Raw genomic sequence first — 17,651 nt, 5'->3', positions numbered from 1 at the left:
ACAAATTGCTGTATTAAAAGTAATCAAATGTAAACGTTTTGTTGTTCCTAAGCAGACAGAACAAACTATGCTAATTCAGGTTCTAATATGAAGTACAAAATACATCTACTTCAATTCTTATACAAACACTATAATGTGTTGATCAATAAATGTAATGGCAACCAAACCTGGCTTTCCTGAAAATCTTCAACTACCTTCTTCTTCTTCCCCTTTTTCACTGGCGTAGCTAATTGATCGCACTGTGCTGTGCAAGATAGATTGGGCTTTGTGTGGACTCAAAGCCATCGCCCGTAAGCACCCTACCACTCTCAGCTCCTTTATTCTTTCTCCCTCTTCAGCTTTTCCCTCTCCAGCAAACTCCAGATCCTTCTATAGAGAACCTTGTGCTGTGGCGCAGCAAAGGGATGCTTGCCAGCCTTTTGAAAAGGCATGCTGGGATGAGGTGGAGGATATGAGAGAGAAGAGGAGAGCCTCTCTAGGGCCAGTGCAGTTTATCTTTTGAGAGCCATTTAATTTTCTCCTTAGCCACACACTCATCTGGCCCCTGGAAGTCCACGGGAAGCTTAGCCAGGCAGGTGGACAGCTGGCACTGCACGATCAGAGGAGAATAACAGGCAGAGAGGCAAGTAGACACAAAGTATAGACAGAGAACAGAAGATGAGAGGAGACAGAAAGAAGTGTGAATGGGGAAAATGACAGGGCACGGGGACTGTATAGAGCACCACAGAGAGGAGGAGTAACTTCACCCTGGTGCTGATACCCAGTTTTAGAAAATAGGAACTACTCATTGCAGTTCTGGCAGGAGAAGGCTTCAAATCGCTACCATCAAACTCTGCAGGAGAGCACACAGCTCTGTAAAACCAGCTCTACTGTGTGTCTCTATGTTTACGATATTTACTAGTACGTGCATATTCCCATTATTATCATACTGCCATGTTTAGTTATGCCAGGTTTTCATTTATTTCAGTACAGTATGGAAGCAGAACTACCTTGAAACAGGTGATCCATCACAGTGAACATCGGATGTGTTTGTTTTATGCCGTTGCATGGTAAAGCAGCGCAGCCGTGATGTTCACTTTGATCGATTGCCTGATTCAAACAAGTTGCGAGTCTCTGCAAACTAATGTGTGCACCACTGTACAGTGAAGCCTGTAGAACACAGGGACTGCCTGGAAACAAGCAGAAAGGTAGTGACCTTTTATCATTTGCAGAACCGCTGCTGAAATTATTCAGTTTTTACCCCTCAGGCTGATGGAGTATTGCTGTCAACCCGCCAGGCAGGCGGGCAGCGTGGACCCCCAAGTTTGTGAATATGATAACTCGAGGAGGTGACATAGGATTTTGAAATATCGCACCATAGGTGCATCTACTAAAAATCTCAGATGAGTTCGAATCTCAGTGATGCTGACCTCAAGGATTTTCAAATTTATACCATAGGTGCATCTGCCTGAGGGCTGGGCATGATAGTGCTACCATGGGATTATAAGCACCCTTGCCTCTAGTTGCATCACAAATATCAAACACTATACACTAAAGGTTCAGCAACAAAAAGTTGGTTTTCTGGGTTTCAGGCGCAGGAGCCTAAGCACAGAAATCCAGAGCTCCCTCTCCTCATGCAACCTCCTCCAGTTTACCCAGGAACGCTTGAATCGCGACCCTGAATGGGATAAGTGAAAGAAATACATTTGAAAATGTTGTTTTTTCTAGTCTTTTCTACTCTCAGTATAAGCCACATTCACTTGGTGAAACCCACAAACACATATAATAAACAGAGATGACACACGGCGACATGTTTATAGGTCGTATCTTGGGGAAACATGCAGACTTGAGGATCTGGATTTTGAATAAAGCATCTCAGATTATTGGATAAGCTGTTCTTCCTTCGAAGCCGCAGCCATCTCTGAAATATCCATATAGTACCGATTCCATTTTATTATTTGATCTTAAGGCCACGACTTGAAATTGTTGGAGTTTAATCACATTACCACACAGCCGCGCGGTATTTAAACGGTAAATTTTGCACAGAGAGTGGAATCTGTATCCCTGCGCCCCCCCCCCCCCCCCCCCCCCCCCCCCCCCCCTGCAGCAGGTTAATCTGCCCATGCCCTGCATGCTTTCACTCTGTCAGCTTTCGTATGCACAGGCTAATCTACAGCATCTCAATTAGGGCTGACTGATTTCAGTTTTAAATGGCTCTGTTCCCACGGACATTTTATCATCTGCTGTGTCAGTTCTCGCTCTCCGTCTAACATCTGTGTTTTCTCTCTCCCTAGTTTCACTTTAACCCAGCTCAATCCATCCTGGTAATGGAGGGCGAGGACTTGGAGAACATGAACGCCGCTGTGAGGAAAGTTTCCTACATAAACTCCCGTCAGTTTCCCACACCAGGCATCCGACGCCTGCACATCTCCACTACCGTCCAGTGAGTACGCCGCCGCGTTCGTCTTGTTCTTTGCCTTGTTTTTTCACCTTTATCTTTACTGAAATCTGCTTCGTGTGTGTGTCTCTCTGTCGTTTTTTTTCTTCCTACACGACGATATTTGATTCCTTTAGTGTTCACAAGCTTTCTCTGTTTCTGAGTACTTGCTCTTTAAGATATTCGCCCACCTCGACACTTCTGTTAAAACAACACGGCAGACATCACACCGCGACTGATATATAATTCCCTTTCCGCGCATTGAAACCCACCCCTCCCTCTGTTTCTCGTTTTCCTCTGCTGTCGCTTCCCCTTTCCTTTAATACACCATTTTCGGTTCACTGTCGCCACCGGGGGCTGGTTTTTACATTTTCATGTCATGTATTAATAATTCTGCCTGGATTTTGCCAGAGGAACGAGGGGAAGAGAGATGCAAAAGGAGAGGGCGTGTGTGTGTGCGTGTGTGTATGTGTGTGCGTGCTTGCGGGCGCAAGGCACAGAGAAGAGAGGCTGGCTGGTAAAACAGCCTCCCTTGGCGGGTTACCATTAAAATTCATGATTGTTTTAAATATATGTAGACCCCTGCAGCACAGCCCTGGGGTTTCACTCTCCTCCCTCCCGATGGGTTCGATGCACAGCGGCAGGCCCGAGAACTTCAACTAACACAGCAGAAGAGTGTGTGAGTGTGTGGATGGATGAGTATGCGCATGTTGGTGTGTGTGCTGCGCAAGCTGCTGGTGATGAAGCAGAGTCGTAGCTGGAGGCGCACCGATTATCAAGGAATACATTATGCTAATAAGGGCTAAGCTTGCATCATTGCTAAATGTTGTTTAAATGAAGTTTTTCCACAGACTGCTGACTAGTCTGCGAGTTGCCGCAGCTGTGCGTGTGTGTGTGTGTGTGTAAAATAAGGAAGAAAACACTACTTGAGGACATATGTGGCTAATGTTTAAAAATGGGGTCCACTCAAAAGCATGTTTAGGGGATGAGTTTTATTTAAACATCCAGTTTGATTCCAGAAAAAAAAAGACAGTAAATCTTGCCTTTCAGCTCTGTTAGTTACACTGAGAGTCTGGAAATTGGCATCAGCGGGTGAACAAACTTCGTTCACTGCTACAGACAGCATGGCTTTACACAAATAAACAGAGATGCTAAATATTTCCTGGCGATGCAATTAAACTCTTTCTTGCTGACGCCTAATAAGCCAAATTACTGCAGGCACTGAAAATATAATTAGATGAACAACGCTAATCTTAACAACAAGGATCATGGGTTCCCCTCGTCCTCGGTCTTGTTTTTTGTCACAGAGAGCGGTTCAGACACGGAATCTGTACTAGAACGTGGAATTTTATTGATTCTGCGTTCTAGATGCTGTGGAATCAATAAAAGTGTAAACATGGCGTCGACGGTGCATTATTCTCGTAGCACAAAAACACAAAAATGGAGACGGACGCTTCCCGGACAGGTGCTTTCAGCTGGCCCTGGGGCTCAGATGTGATTGGAGAAGTGCTGCAGATTACAGATCTAATCAGCCAGAGAGAAAACACCTGTGTGTGTGATCGAAGTCCAGGTGTGACTAATGACATTAACACTGGCTGTGGTTCATTAAGGTATCCCACAAGCCTTTGCCAGTGAGACACAACGCACAGCACTGGGACCCCCTTGACACGCACCTGTGCTTTTTCCTGCTAAAACTGGTGAAAATACCGGTCTGGAAAAACATTACTGCACATGCCCACTCGAGATTGGCCGTGGAATGTTCAACGCGAGGGTGAACAATCACGACTCGATACGACATGGCTTGTGTCGTAGCCAGTCGTGGTCTGGGATGCAAATGTCCAAAACTTCAGAAATGGAAAAATATACGCAATACGTCCCAGAAAATGAGTTTTAAGAATCATTTTAAGAATTCATACGTAATGTTGTGTTATATATGATATTATAAAAAGTTTGTATAGCCATCACAGCACCAGCATTTTGTATAAAAAGACATACTACCAGTAATGAAAAGCATTCCCCTATGAAAGATTTAAAAAACACAAAGTTCAAACTATAAAAATTGGTTTAGCAGTGTAACTCAGAGACATGTAAGAGACAAAGACTGAAACAGTGTACCTCAGTGGTTAAGAATAAAGTAAAGAATACCAAAGTGCTCACATGGTGGAGAGGTGGATAGCACTGTAGCCTCACAGCAACACGGTCTTCAGTCTGGCCTTTTTGTGTGGAACTTGCATGTTCTCATTGTGTCAGCGTGGATTCTCTTTGATATCCTCTCATAGTCCAAAGACATGCAGTTAGTGGGGTAGTTATTAAATTGTTAGTAGTTATTAAATTGCTCATAGGTGTGAACGCAAGTATAAATGCTTGTCTAGCTCAGCTGGGATGGGCTCCGTGACCCTGAATTGGATAAGTGGACGAAAATGGAAGGGCTATATTAACGTGTATTATAAGAAACTCTACATAATGTTTCTTTATAGCTGATTTAAAAGAAGGCAAAGGTCTGCAGGCAGGGCGTTTTACAATAAGTCTCCCAAACAGCAAACACTCTGTAGTCTATTGTGTGTGTGAACAGTCAGATTTCTCCTGCAGAATCTCAGGCTGCTCACTGAGGCAAGAGTTCCAATATGTTTCCTTGAGCCACGAGGGGCTTTAAATGTGAGACATAAAATTTTAAAATGTATTCTAAAACAAATGAGCAGCAAATGTAGAGCCGTTAAACGAGTGTAATACGTACACTTGTCTTAGTTCTTACAAGAAGTCTTGCTGCTGCATTTTGAAACATTTGAAATCTATTAAGTGATTCTTGATTTACACCAGTTACAAGACCACTGCAGCATGAATGATCATTTCAGTATTGCTGAAACTCAGTGCTGATCAAACGGTAGTAGCTGGACTGAGAAACCTGCTTTGTATAGTTCTCAAAAGTGAGTTTGAATATCACATAGCACACCCAGATTACAGACAGTTAATTTAGCATTAACTATCAAAAGACCAAAGAAAGACGTAAAAATGTTTTCTCCCGCTTGGCTTGCAGTGTTGCCAACTCTAGATGTGTGAAATCAAATTCGAAGAAGGTGCTACGCCAAAAACCTCCTCGTCATTGCTGTGGTTGCTACCAAATTGTTACAGTTGGCTGCAGTTTCTTACGTTTGTCTGCAAACACTTGCTAACTACTAGCCATAAGGTGCAACTTTTATTCTGATGGTCAGACCGTCTCCTGGTCTGTGTTGCACTTCCCACAGTGTCAGCACAGCTTGGACAACTCACTTTCATTTAAAGTACAACCGCAGCAAAATGCTAAAAGCCAAAGCAATCCCAGTGAGGATTTTTCCAAACGATTAGAGAATACATGTTTTTCCTTAGTGACAGGTGGTTGCCATGGTGGTCACTTACCGGTCCGTAGGCTTGTGTGCCTGGGGATTTAGCAATCATTTTCCCAGCGACTGCCATCAACCTCCAGCGACCGGTAATGAAATATACATTTTTCCCTCACAACCACTGGTTAACAAATGGTCATGGACCAGTCTCTAGGCATGTGTGACTGGGCTCTTACACTGTCACTATGAATCTCAGGCATCCAGAATGGTGGTCACATGTCTGCAAAACCTCAGAAAGGAATGCTTATCAGGTTGTTAGTCTTATACTCACTGTAGCTATATCTGTGTGGGAGTCATCTCGACTTCTGATGTTTTTAAATGTCAGTAATTACTAGTAGTTATTATTATAGCATCGTTCCAACTATATGAGACTTTAATCTTTCTGCTTCTCCGTAACAGCAGGAGCACTCTGAGTGATAGTGATGTGTATATGTTTATATACGAGCAGTCTGATAATAAAACACACACTATAAAGATGTTCTTCTAGAAGACTCTGACTAACATAACAGGGCTAATAAGCTGTTCTACCACACAAAGCTATAATCAGATCAAAAAGTTTAACAGCTATTACGTAGTAGGATGCAAATGGCATGTCATGTTTATATGAGGACTAAATGAGTGGTTTAGTAATCACTGCAAAATGCAAGCTGTAAACTGAAAGTCTGGTTGTTTGCCATGCGACCTCAATTTACCAATAATTTCAGTGTAGGAGCACATGACATTTTTTACCCGTCAAAACAGTCTTGCAAAGAAAGGTTCATGAAGCCAGCTGTAAGCTAGTTGTAGCTTTGCTGTGTCGAGTGTCTTTTAAATCAGACAAGTGTCTCCAAGAGATTCCTGTTAGGTTTGAAGTTTGTGGGCTGACACGTTCTTAACCAAGCCTACAATTTTTGCTTGGTACCTAGAGGAGTTTAAAAAACAAGGACATGGAACAGACAAAACAGCTGAGCTGTAGTTCAGAATGTAAAATAGGTCATCTACTCATTGGATGGCTGGTGTTTCAATCCCTGGCTGCTCCAGTCTGGATGCCTAATATCCTTGGGCAAGATACTCACCCCAAGTTGCTCTCGGGTACATCCATCGGAGTATGAATGTGTGTAAATGTTAGATAGAAAGCACATATTTATAGAAAAAGGTGAATGGGTGAATGAGGCATGTTGTAGGCATGTGTTTAATATGTAATCTGTGGTCTTTCAGGTTTCCTCCAGCACCAGACACACTGGGCACTGGTCTCTTTGTTAGGTCTTCAACTGCTCATTTAGAGAAATATCTAATCAGCCTATCACACGGCAGCAACTACATGTAGACATGGTCAAGGACACCCTAGGTGACACTCCTTTTCTGCTAAAACAGGAATCAAAGACTACAGTTCACACGGACTCACCAGAACTGGACAATAGAAGATTGGAAAAACGTTGCCTGGTCTGATGAGTCTCAATTTCTGCTGCAACATTAAGACAGTCTTGTATCAGCGGTTCAGGCTGGTGTGGGGGATATTCATACATTTTGAAGGGCGTTTAAATATCACAGCCTACCTGAATATTGCTGCTGACCACTTGGTCTGTGGTCACAGTGTAACTGTCTACTGATGGCTACTCCCTGCATGGTAATGTGCAATAAATAGACAATCCAGTCCATTCATGGTCAGGTTAAGATTTAATTCAATACTCTATATGGTCTTTTCTGCATTATATTTATGATTTGTTAATTTAAACATGTTTGTTTAAAGTTGACTCTTCTTACAGAAGAACGCCTCTATTGACAAAATAAGAAATGTAAGGGGGCTTTGCTCATAACCTTTAGTTCCTGACTGATATTGACTGACCTCAGTTTTTCTCCTAGACTGCTTAATGGTCAGCCTGTGGCTATAAGTCTCTTTGTGAGCCATTGTGAGTTTCCAGCAGTAAATCCTTGTGTACAGTCTAGTTGATAACACGGGCGATTTCACAGACTCGGTTACACTGGGAGGCTGAAACATGGCCAGCTGCCACGACGTGTCCGCGAGTGCTGGAACAAACTCCCGTTTTGACTGATGCGGAAAGTATCGCTGTTCACATAATAAACAGAGATGATAATTGATTCCTCCAAATGCATTTAAATTTGTTTTGTGCTGACACCTAATAACTGCAATTACTCCAAGCATCTTGCAAATAAAAGTATCCAGTGCTAATCTTTGCAACAGCCCTTTTAAGCTCCCTTGTCATATTTCTTTATAATTAAGTTGGCGTGGCTCCAGTTGCTGTGTGTGTGTGTGTTTTGCAGGCCCACGCAGCAGCCGACTTCCCGCATCACTGAGTTTGTATCTCCCACTGCTCACAACAATGGCTTGGTGCCCAAGCTGCAAGCAGGCACACAGACACATAACACCAGCCATAACCATAGGAAAGAAAGGGAAAGATTACACAACGCCCCAAAACCTGTTTTTGTCCCAAACTGTGGCCTCATGCCCCTGACTACAGAGGATTAGAGACTGCAGTCAGGTTTTTCTCTGCTGTTAGGCTAAGTTTAAGAGGGTTTTTTTCCTCTTTTGTTTCAGTCTTTTGTGTCAAGAAAGTGAAAATGAATTTGCTCCATTTTTTAAATGATAGCGCTACATTCAAGACTTTTGAAAATGTATCCGTGTGATTTTTGACAATTCAGCTAATATATCAGCTAATAGGTGTGTTACATGTTATATCTGTCATAAATTAAAGAAACACTCACATATGAGTTTAATTTAGTTCATTTCTGGTTTCTTCTACGTCAACATCCACACACACACTGTTAATTAGCAGGATGTTCTCTTATTCTTATTCAGAATATGGCATAAAGCATGTGTGATTGCTCATAATTTATTCCAATTTTGAGCCAATTCACAACAACAATCACCAGTATGAGCTTTATACAGGTCTTTGAAAGGTGAAGACTTTGCAACATTAGAGAAAGCCAACACATTTTTGTGGCACAACTTCACCTACTTCCAAGGTGCATGGAGAAGACAAAGATCTGATGATGTGAAGATTACTGCAACAACTTTATTGAATATAACAACTTTATAAAATATATATATATTTTTATATGTATACATATATATATATATATATATATATATATATATATATATATATTTAACTCTGTAACTTATGTCGGTGCTGTGCTTTTTGGAAAACAAATTTCCCAGAGGAACCCACCCGAGGGATTAATAAAGTTTTATCTAATCTAATCTAATCTAATCTATATATATATATATATATATATATATAAAACAAGCTAACTGCGCTAACACACTAGTTCCCACCAATGTAATTGAGCATTGCGTGGCACATCCGACATACTGTTTTACTTTTGTCCATGACGCGCTTACCTTCAGGGTCATACGTCACATGAAAACCAAAATAGTTCCAAACGCCACATCTGAATGAGGGTGGGGGAGGTTCAATTTCGGGTAGCGTTGAGGCAGTTGCCATGTTGCAACGAGCTTAGCTTCTGTCTCGCTAGCTTGTCCCCCCCACACACACAAGAACACACTGCGCTCAGTGGATCTGCGCTCGACAGTGCAGCCTAGGCGGAGTAGTCGAACGCAGATTCACTGAGCTCTCAACACAGACAGCATCGTCAGAAGAAAAGATAAAATAAATTAAAAGTTTTGTATTGTTCGATACATATGCGTACCGAACCGAAAGCACTGTATCGAACGTTTCAATATTGATACACGTATTGTTGCACCCCTAATATATATTTATTCATATATATATTTATATTTATATATATAAAATGTGGCTCTTCATGAAATAAGTTAATGATATAACTTAATTTAATTAGCAGTTCTGCAAAGTCATAAAATAGAATTGCTCGGCTTAATAAGCAACTTAAAGGAGTGTGTTAAACAAGAGTACGATGGTTACACAACTACCATACTCATACCTACTACATTTTTCTTAAGAATGACATCTTTACATTTATGTATCTTCATCTCAGAGTGTAAATAATTATTTATTTTGATACATTTGTTTAACCAGTTGGCCCTGATATGATGTTTATAAGAGCATGTAAGTACGGTATTTAATTAGCCATTTTGTGTTCATTAAAAGCTACTTGTAAAGCCAGGCTGATTAATCAAGTCGACATGACGGGCCTGTCGTGCACACACAGTAAAACCCCTTAAAGGGCATGTTCTGCATCAACATCAACAACATCACTAATACCTGACTTGTGTTATTGTTCTAGCAAATACTTTAAAGACAACTTTTCACTTTTCTTTGGCAAATCTACCGTCTCCTTTCAGCTTTTCTAATACTAATCACAAACAATTCTAACCTTGCTGTAGGTGACCCAACATATACAGATTCATCAAGTACATTCAAGCATTGCAGAATCATTTACATGAGAATGTAGCTGAGAAAATAGAGGCTGCATAACAGGTGAAATCGTATAACCCAGACTTCCAATCTAGGAAAAAAAAAAGTTAGGAATTCTCATAGCCCGTTACAGAGCCGCAGCAGGGAGACAAGGCAATGATGTCCCTCCCACTGACAGATGTTTGTGTGCTTGAAAGGCCTTCGGTGAAATGTAAAAACAAAAATCTGGCTTGTTTGCTCAGCTTTCAGTGCTTCTACTACCTCTCCTTCCCCCGCAATGCTCAGTCCTCCGCCTCGACACAGCCTCAGCCCGTCCTAGCCTTTTCTCAGTTTAACAACTCATGCGTTCCATGTGATCTGCAAACTGCGCTCTGTTTATCAAATAATGCAATAGAAGGGCTGCACGTCAGATGCCTGCCCTCATTTGTGTGGACATGTGTGGGTGAATATGGCAGATCTGTGTGTGTGCTGGGTTATTCTCTCCCTCTCTCGCTCTCTCTCTGCATGACTGTATTGTGAGCTCTCAGCTATCGAGCTCGAATCCAAGCCTGTGCATTGAATGTTGCCAGTGGACGCTGGGCATTTAAAGGCATGCTATCACACGCAGACAGGCAGCCATGCACGAGTGGAAACGCAGCAGGTCTGTGTCTGCTGCCTAAGCACTGACAGGATGGAGCGGTTTGCCTCTTTAATAACTGCACGCACTGTGGTCTGGGTTTGAACCACACAGCTGTGGTTTGAGCACAGCTGAGAGGGCTTGATGCCGTCGATAAGCTTTATTAGTTGCTGTAAAGTTCCACAGTTTTACATTGTGATGCTGCATAGGTGTATGCCAGTTTGTCTGAGGGCCAAAATGTTTATAAAATAAGTTTTAAGCACTTTCCTGTCACACTTTGGTGCTGTGTATCAGATAGATAGTCCTTATAGAGCAGCGGTCCCCAACCCGCAGGCCATGGACCTGTACCGGTCTGTGAGTCGTTTGGTACCGGGCCAGAGTTGAGGCTCGGGTGTGAAATTGATGGTTCTCAGGGTTTTTTTATCAGTTTTTAACGTTATTTTTTATCGTTTTTATCGTTAGCTCGGTTCCCCTGGGTCTTTTCCCGTGTTTTATGAATAAATATTCTTTTTTTTTGGTATAGGTACTGGTTTTATTTTATTGTATTTATCTGCGACACCTTAAAGGCCAGTCCATGAAAATATTGTCGGACATCAACCGGTCCTTGGTGCAAAAAAAGGTAGAGTATGTGGCTTACTCTCAGTGACCTACTCCTTAGGATTTAAACATCTTGACTGAAATAAGGACAAGTGTCAACATTTAAAAAGGGCAAAATCCAGTCACACGCTGCTGATAGGTAACTTTAACATCTACAGAAGACTGTGGTCAGTGGTTCCTATGCAGCACTTTTCTGCTCTGCTACTTTAAAGCACGAATCATTCCCACACATTCATACAAGCACATCTTTCTGTTTAACACTCACAATCATCCACACTCTGATGAACACATCAGGAGCAGCTCCAGGTTCAGTATCTTGCTCAAAGACTCTTTGGCATGTAGACTGGAGCAGCCAGGAATCGAACCACCAACTTTCTAATTAGTAGATGACCTGCGCTACCCCCAGAAAAATTACCCCCCAGTGTCACAGTAGCATTATTATCATGGTATGCGTCCACACGATCTGTCATTTCTACATTTCCATGGACCGTTTGTCAAATCAGCCATTCGTTGGATTCTGGTATAGTTGTATTACCTGCTCCTCATTAGCATAACGATGAGGTCTAGGTTACTTTGTGCAAATCGGGGCATCTGGCGTGATGTATGACGCTCTGGAAACTTCTGAAAATCGATTAAAATGATCTGCGTTTAGCTAAAATGAGAGAAGATTGAGCAGATGCTTCAAAAATACATGTCACTGGACTATCTTTGACCCCAAAGAAAGCTTGTGTTTGAGCCCTCAGTGTTTGCACACTTGTGTGAAGCTGAAGGAGCGGGACAGCACCCATTAGTCATCATCACCGTCATCATCATCACTGTCCGGTGTCTCGTCTGGTCAGCATCAAGTTTGTATTTACAGGAAAACACGGATAATTTTGTTTGAACGTTTGACATGTTTTTTTGTTTTCTTAACCAGAACGTCTCGTCGTTGTGGAGGAATTACATTAAATGACATTAAATTGTGTGGATGGATTGATTGGATTGAAGATAATTGCTCTTTTTAAATCGCAAATTTTAGTCACGGGTGTTAAATATTCAGAAGTGTGATCAAAGGCTTGTGTGGGCTGCAGAACACACATTTACATTTATTATAGCACGAGTATAGCTCCGTATTTCCTGCATTATTTGTGTATTTTTGTACTATTTTCTTATGTTCCAATAAATGCTTATGTACTCTGCCATCAGAGACCTCGAGATACTTTCCCTCGTTACATGAAACAGAAATTAAAACAGAGCTTTAAAAAGTTCACCAGCAGTTATCCCATACCTGCAAATCTCTGTAGCCATGCTCACCACATGGAGTCTTCACTCTGACTTCATCAGCTGTGTGGAGTGTCCAAAACTTTCAAGATCTGATCTGTATCGTATAGCGGTCTCTCCACAAAATCTGAGTAACCAAACAGCATCTTCACACTACAGCTAAACGGAGCGATGCAGTAAAACACCACACTAATTTCAGCTCGAGTTCGCACAGTCTCGCTCACTCTTCTGCCTCTCTGCGTCCAGGTGTTTTGGTGAAGACACGTGTATTACCATCCCAGATATTGATGCAGTGGTGATGGTGCTTCAGCCCAGTGAACCCAGGATCACAATCAGCGGAGTGGAGAGACTGAGCCATCCAGCCTCCGACTTCAGAGCATCAGGAGGGATTGTTCTGTTCCAGGACCTCCACATCATCAGCACAGTCACCAGGGCAGACACCGCTGCACATCACACAGGTAAGACACTTATGCCAGTATGGCAAGTGTGGAAAACAATTGACCACGGGCAGCAGCGGATGGAGAGCCAGTGAGGGGTTAGGCTGAAATCAGGAGGTGGAGGTTGACTAGATCATTTCAGACTCGGGGAAGAGGAAAGGAAAACTCTAATTTAGTATCCTGATTGTTTTCTTGCATGTGTGGGCTCATATTAGCATTTTTTAAAGCTACATGTCACTTTCTGATCATTTTAAATAATGTTCTCAACAATAAGTTTACACCCCAGAAAGTGCAACTTTGCGTACACTTCACAAAGTGGGATATGCACTTCCTTCCCACAGGTAGAAATCTGTCTCAGCTAAATATTTTAGCTTTTTTTTCATATTCATAATATGTTCACTCATTCATGAAGTTCCATAGCCTATTCAGCGCCAACTGTCTTGCAAAACAAACCTTCAGAGAAAGCTGAAACATTTCACGATGCCTCGTGAGATTTTGAACAAGCAGCAACGAGTTCTTCTTTCATCTAGTACATCTGTGCACAATACAAACTCGAGGAAACAAAAGATGGGCTTTTGCTCCCACACTGGCAAGTTCTCTAACGTGTACAGGATGCAATAAAACTTCAATAAAACTGCTGCTTTAACTCCATACGACTGACAACATCGCCAAAAAATGTGAATAAAGGTTTATATAAACCTACACGTGCATTATGTGACTGTAGCAGAGGTTGAAGTAGTATTCCCGCTGTTTATTCGCAAACTGTTAACTCTTTTGGAAGTCCTGCAAATAAATATTCAAGCAGAAAATATAATTTCATTATCTCATTTTAATCAAACACAATATTAGTCTACCAAGTCAATCACACCAGATGGTGTCAGCGCAAGGCCACACCAGATACTTTTTAAATTTAAGAAGCTTGCCTGCACTTAGCACACATCTGCAAGCCACTTAGCAACCCATCCCCAATTTTCATGGAGTTTCAGTCATACCTGTTGTCAACTGCACCTGGTATGTTCTGTGCTGGGGTTTGCTACTACTCCAATTTTTCATGTATGCACACTGGAAGGTGTGAAGGTCCCAAAACAAAGTCCCAAATGAATCAATCAAAACTGGGCACTGGTGTGCAGATCCCTGATCTACAATGAAAGACCTTCAACAACACCTCCCTCACCCAAGCTTGCAGTTTAGAACTGGTACCAAATTGACCAATCCACTGCAGTAGCAATGAATGATTCTTTGCTGGTTTGTTCCTTTGTAAAACGATGACGTCAAGCTTGTGGCAGTGTAGCTCTGAGTCACTTACAAGCCCTTTACTTGTCTGTTTCTACGCTGACTCAGAGATAATAAAACATAGTAAAATAGTAGAAGTGTAAATCAATTTAAAAAACAGATTTTTTTAAGTAGACCACAGCCTTCGTGGTTTATTTGGCCCGGTCCTTTGAAAACTGAGAAGGCCGGAAGTGCAAGGCTGTTTAATGCGACGGTCTAGCCTTCAAATTTGCATCACCAGCTGTCTCGGTGGACTTTAATAAACTCAGCCGTCTGCTCCTTGCTCCCTAAACTATAACAGCACACTGGAGTAAATTCTCTGCCATCTCACACTTCTGTTTAATCAGTTTTCTCCTTGATGTTCATTCAGCTGTGTGAAAACTATAACTTTAATCTCAGCCAAACCAATTTATTGAGGAACAAATAAAACACTGAAAAAAGCCAAACAATAACATTTTAAGTTATCCAGGTGACTTATACATCATGTTTAACCTGAGTAGCGAAAGACCGCAAGGAGTTTGAAAACGATGTGCCGGGAGTTCGCTGTTCTCACGGCTCTAGTGAGCCTTGAACCCCCGGCTAGCTATCGAGCTGCTGGGTAACAGACGTCTCCGAAAATGTCGGAGCGCTTTTGCAAATATGTGATGTCTTGATTAATCGAGCAGATATTTGAAGTTTACACAGCTACATTCTCGCCTGAAAATATCTTAAAAGTTTATTTTGTGACCCAGTAAGAATAATATGGTTAAGATCAAAACTAAGTAACTGCCGCCATTGTTGGGAACTGGAATTGGCTGGGCCACGCTATGAATTCTGGGATAGGTTGGGCCACGAAGGATACACCTGACCTGTCCTTCAAATTCAGGAAAATGAAGGACACATTTGTCGGAGAATCCTTTGAATTGGGGCAGCCTTCATCGCCTGGCTGTGACATAATCAGTCTTCAAATGGACTGATTATGTCACAGCAAATGGATCCGCATCCTTTGGAGGCCGCGTCCTCCAAAGGATGCGGCCTAGGAATTGGGACACAGCTTATCTACATGTACCCTGCCTCCTACTTAACAGGTGGGCCAGCTTTAATGAAACTTAGTGACTAATAACATCTATTTCTTTTTTTAAAGGATTTATTATAAATCCCAGTTCTTTTGATTTTTGTATATATCTTGTTTCATTTCATCATCGTTCTGTGAATGCAATGTTACGTTCTCCATTTGTGTTTCACGCGTCACGTTCATCGTACATCACTCGTACGTAACTTCATGATCACCAGCATCCCAGACTGAATTTTGTTTGACTCACCGCTAAATACGAAATGAAGTTAAAAATGGTCCTTAAATTCCTTAAATTTTTTCAGATTCCTAGCTTAACAGACAGCAGTTTAGTTTGGTAAAGCTGAAGATGTTTTTGACGACCATTAGGACTGCATGGATCCTCCAACAAACACTGCTAAACTGCATCTAAAAATTCATTTTTCATGTTTTGCAGTAGAGTATGATTAGAAATACTTTTTAGACATTTTAGAAACAAACGAGAGAAAAAAGAAAAAGGACCGTACCAAAAACAAATCAAATTTAACATTGTAACACTTCTTGCTAGACCGTAACACTCCCTCAAAGCCTTTTCCCACTAAGGGTCTTAGTGACAGCCTTTTCAAATCACCTTGCCAATATGTTGAGTCAAATGCCCGCACAGTCCTTCCCTGTGCACACAGGTTTGTAGGTATACCCTTTACTATCTTAGCCTATGCAAACACCCTCCTGCTGAGTAAGCCCTATACCTACCAGAGGACTGATTCGCTAGGTTACGCTGCCTTGCCCGACCGCAAATGAGTATGACATTTAAATCCCGAAGGCTTTGGTCTCATCCAACGATCTTGCCACCGAGGCAGGAACCGACTGGCTCGGCCCCAGGCTCCGCCGTTGGCAGCCAATTAGGAGCAGATAAGCAGAGCGAGAGGAAGGTTTTAGCCCACCATTGAACGTAATTCGGCACAGGAAGACGAGTAGAAAGCGGTGTCCCTTTCAGGAGTTTTTGGAGCTCTTTCTGCTGGTGAAGGAGATATTCTGGCTGGGGGCGAAGAGATTAGCTGGAAGCCACAGAAAGACATGGAAGAGGGAAAAAAGGAGGATAGATGGGAAGATGTGAGGGAGAGGGCGTCACGATGAAGTTCTATAATGAGCAGATTTTGTATTCTCTCAAGGCTTAAAGGATTCAAGATAAATCACATATTTCTTTTTCGGGGCATGCAATAGGTTTCTTTTGGACCCTGCTAATCACCCCCTCGCCCTCTTCCTTGCTTTGTCTTTCTGTCATTCATTTGTCTTTTTATTAAGCCTGCTCAGCACTGCCTCGTTTCTCTCTCTCATATTTCCGTATCTTTTCCGGGCTTATTCTGATTCTTTTATTTAAAGGCAAGGTCATCACTTCTTTCTTTAACTTGTTTTTGACCCATTTGCTTTAACGGTCATCGTTTTTTCTCTTCTTTTCTGCTTCGATCCACAGTTTAGTTTTAATTTCTTTACTCATTCAGCACTCTTTATCTTCTTTCTCTTTTTTGAATTCCCTCTACCTTCTGCTCTTGTTTTTCATCTCAGCCCAAACTAGCTCTAAGGTCAGAATTGACTGTTCAAAATGAGTGTGTGTACTCATATATTACTCTCTAATTTACAGTCAATTCAGTAACCACAGAATGCATATAAAAGCCAGACATATCCACCTTGACATGATGGGTTTGTTTGGGAAGTCATTCTTCATGGTAAATGGACGATTCTTATATAGCGCTTTTCTACTCTCCCGGAGTACTCAAAGCGCTCTATACACTCTATAATAATTTTCAGTTTGGCATTATCACTTAGTTTTTAGTGAAACCTGGTGCCAGCCTGTTAACTCAGTTAGTAAACTGCATCAACAATTCATTGGGATTTAAAATAAGATGCAACAAAAGGTAATCAGCATTTTATTTCAGGGGCAGGGTCTTGGATGGACCCACCTTTGGATTCAGCTACAAGTGGGTATTTAATGAATGCAGTCTGAGGAGCTACAGTTTCCCATAAGAGGAGATCTCGACCTGAAACAATAGGCTAAAATAGGGTTAAATACTTCTATCATGAACTACAGAGCACTTTGAGGGAAAAAAAATGTAATTCATACACAAAAAGCATACATATCTTTACTTCTAGGACCCAAATTTTTTTCCCTGTTTTGCTCACTTTCCTACCTTTTCTCTGCTGCATCAGTCTCCCCACAAACACAGACACACAACATACAGTGTCTGTCCTTCTCAACTGGGGAGCTGTTAAAAGGGGCATAGCTGGTTCCCTCCCTTGGGAATCTACAG

At 41.9% G+C, this 17,651-nt stretch overlaps 1 protein-coding gene across 1 annotated transcript in view; it reads left to right on the top strand.

The window, feature by feature from the left end:
• LOC102783717 (calsyntenin-2-like) overlaps positions 1 to 17,651 on the top strand; it is a 321,541-nt gene that overhangs the window by 291,704 nt on the left and 12,186 nt on the right. Inside the window, exons 11-12 of the mRNA XM_087850771.1 lie at positions 2,274 to 2,422; positions 12,850 to 13,061. Of these exons, the coding sequence (XP_087706897.1) occupies positions 2,274 to 2,422; positions 12,850 to 13,061 (361 nt within the window). The remainder of the gene's footprint in view (positions 1 to 2,273; positions 2,423 to 12,849; positions 13,062 to 17,651) is intronic.

Source organism: Neolamprologus brichardi, chromosome 14 (assembly GCF_056152115.1).
Source record: "Neolamprologus brichardi isolate AB-2024 chromosome 14, ASM5615211v1, whole genome shotgun sequence".
NCBI lineage: Eukaryota > Metazoa > Chordata > Actinopteri > Cichliformes > Cichlidae > Neolamprologus > Neolamprologus brichardi.
Note: the sequence above shows the minus strand (reverse complement) of the source record. Positions and strands in the feature narration are given on the sequence as shown.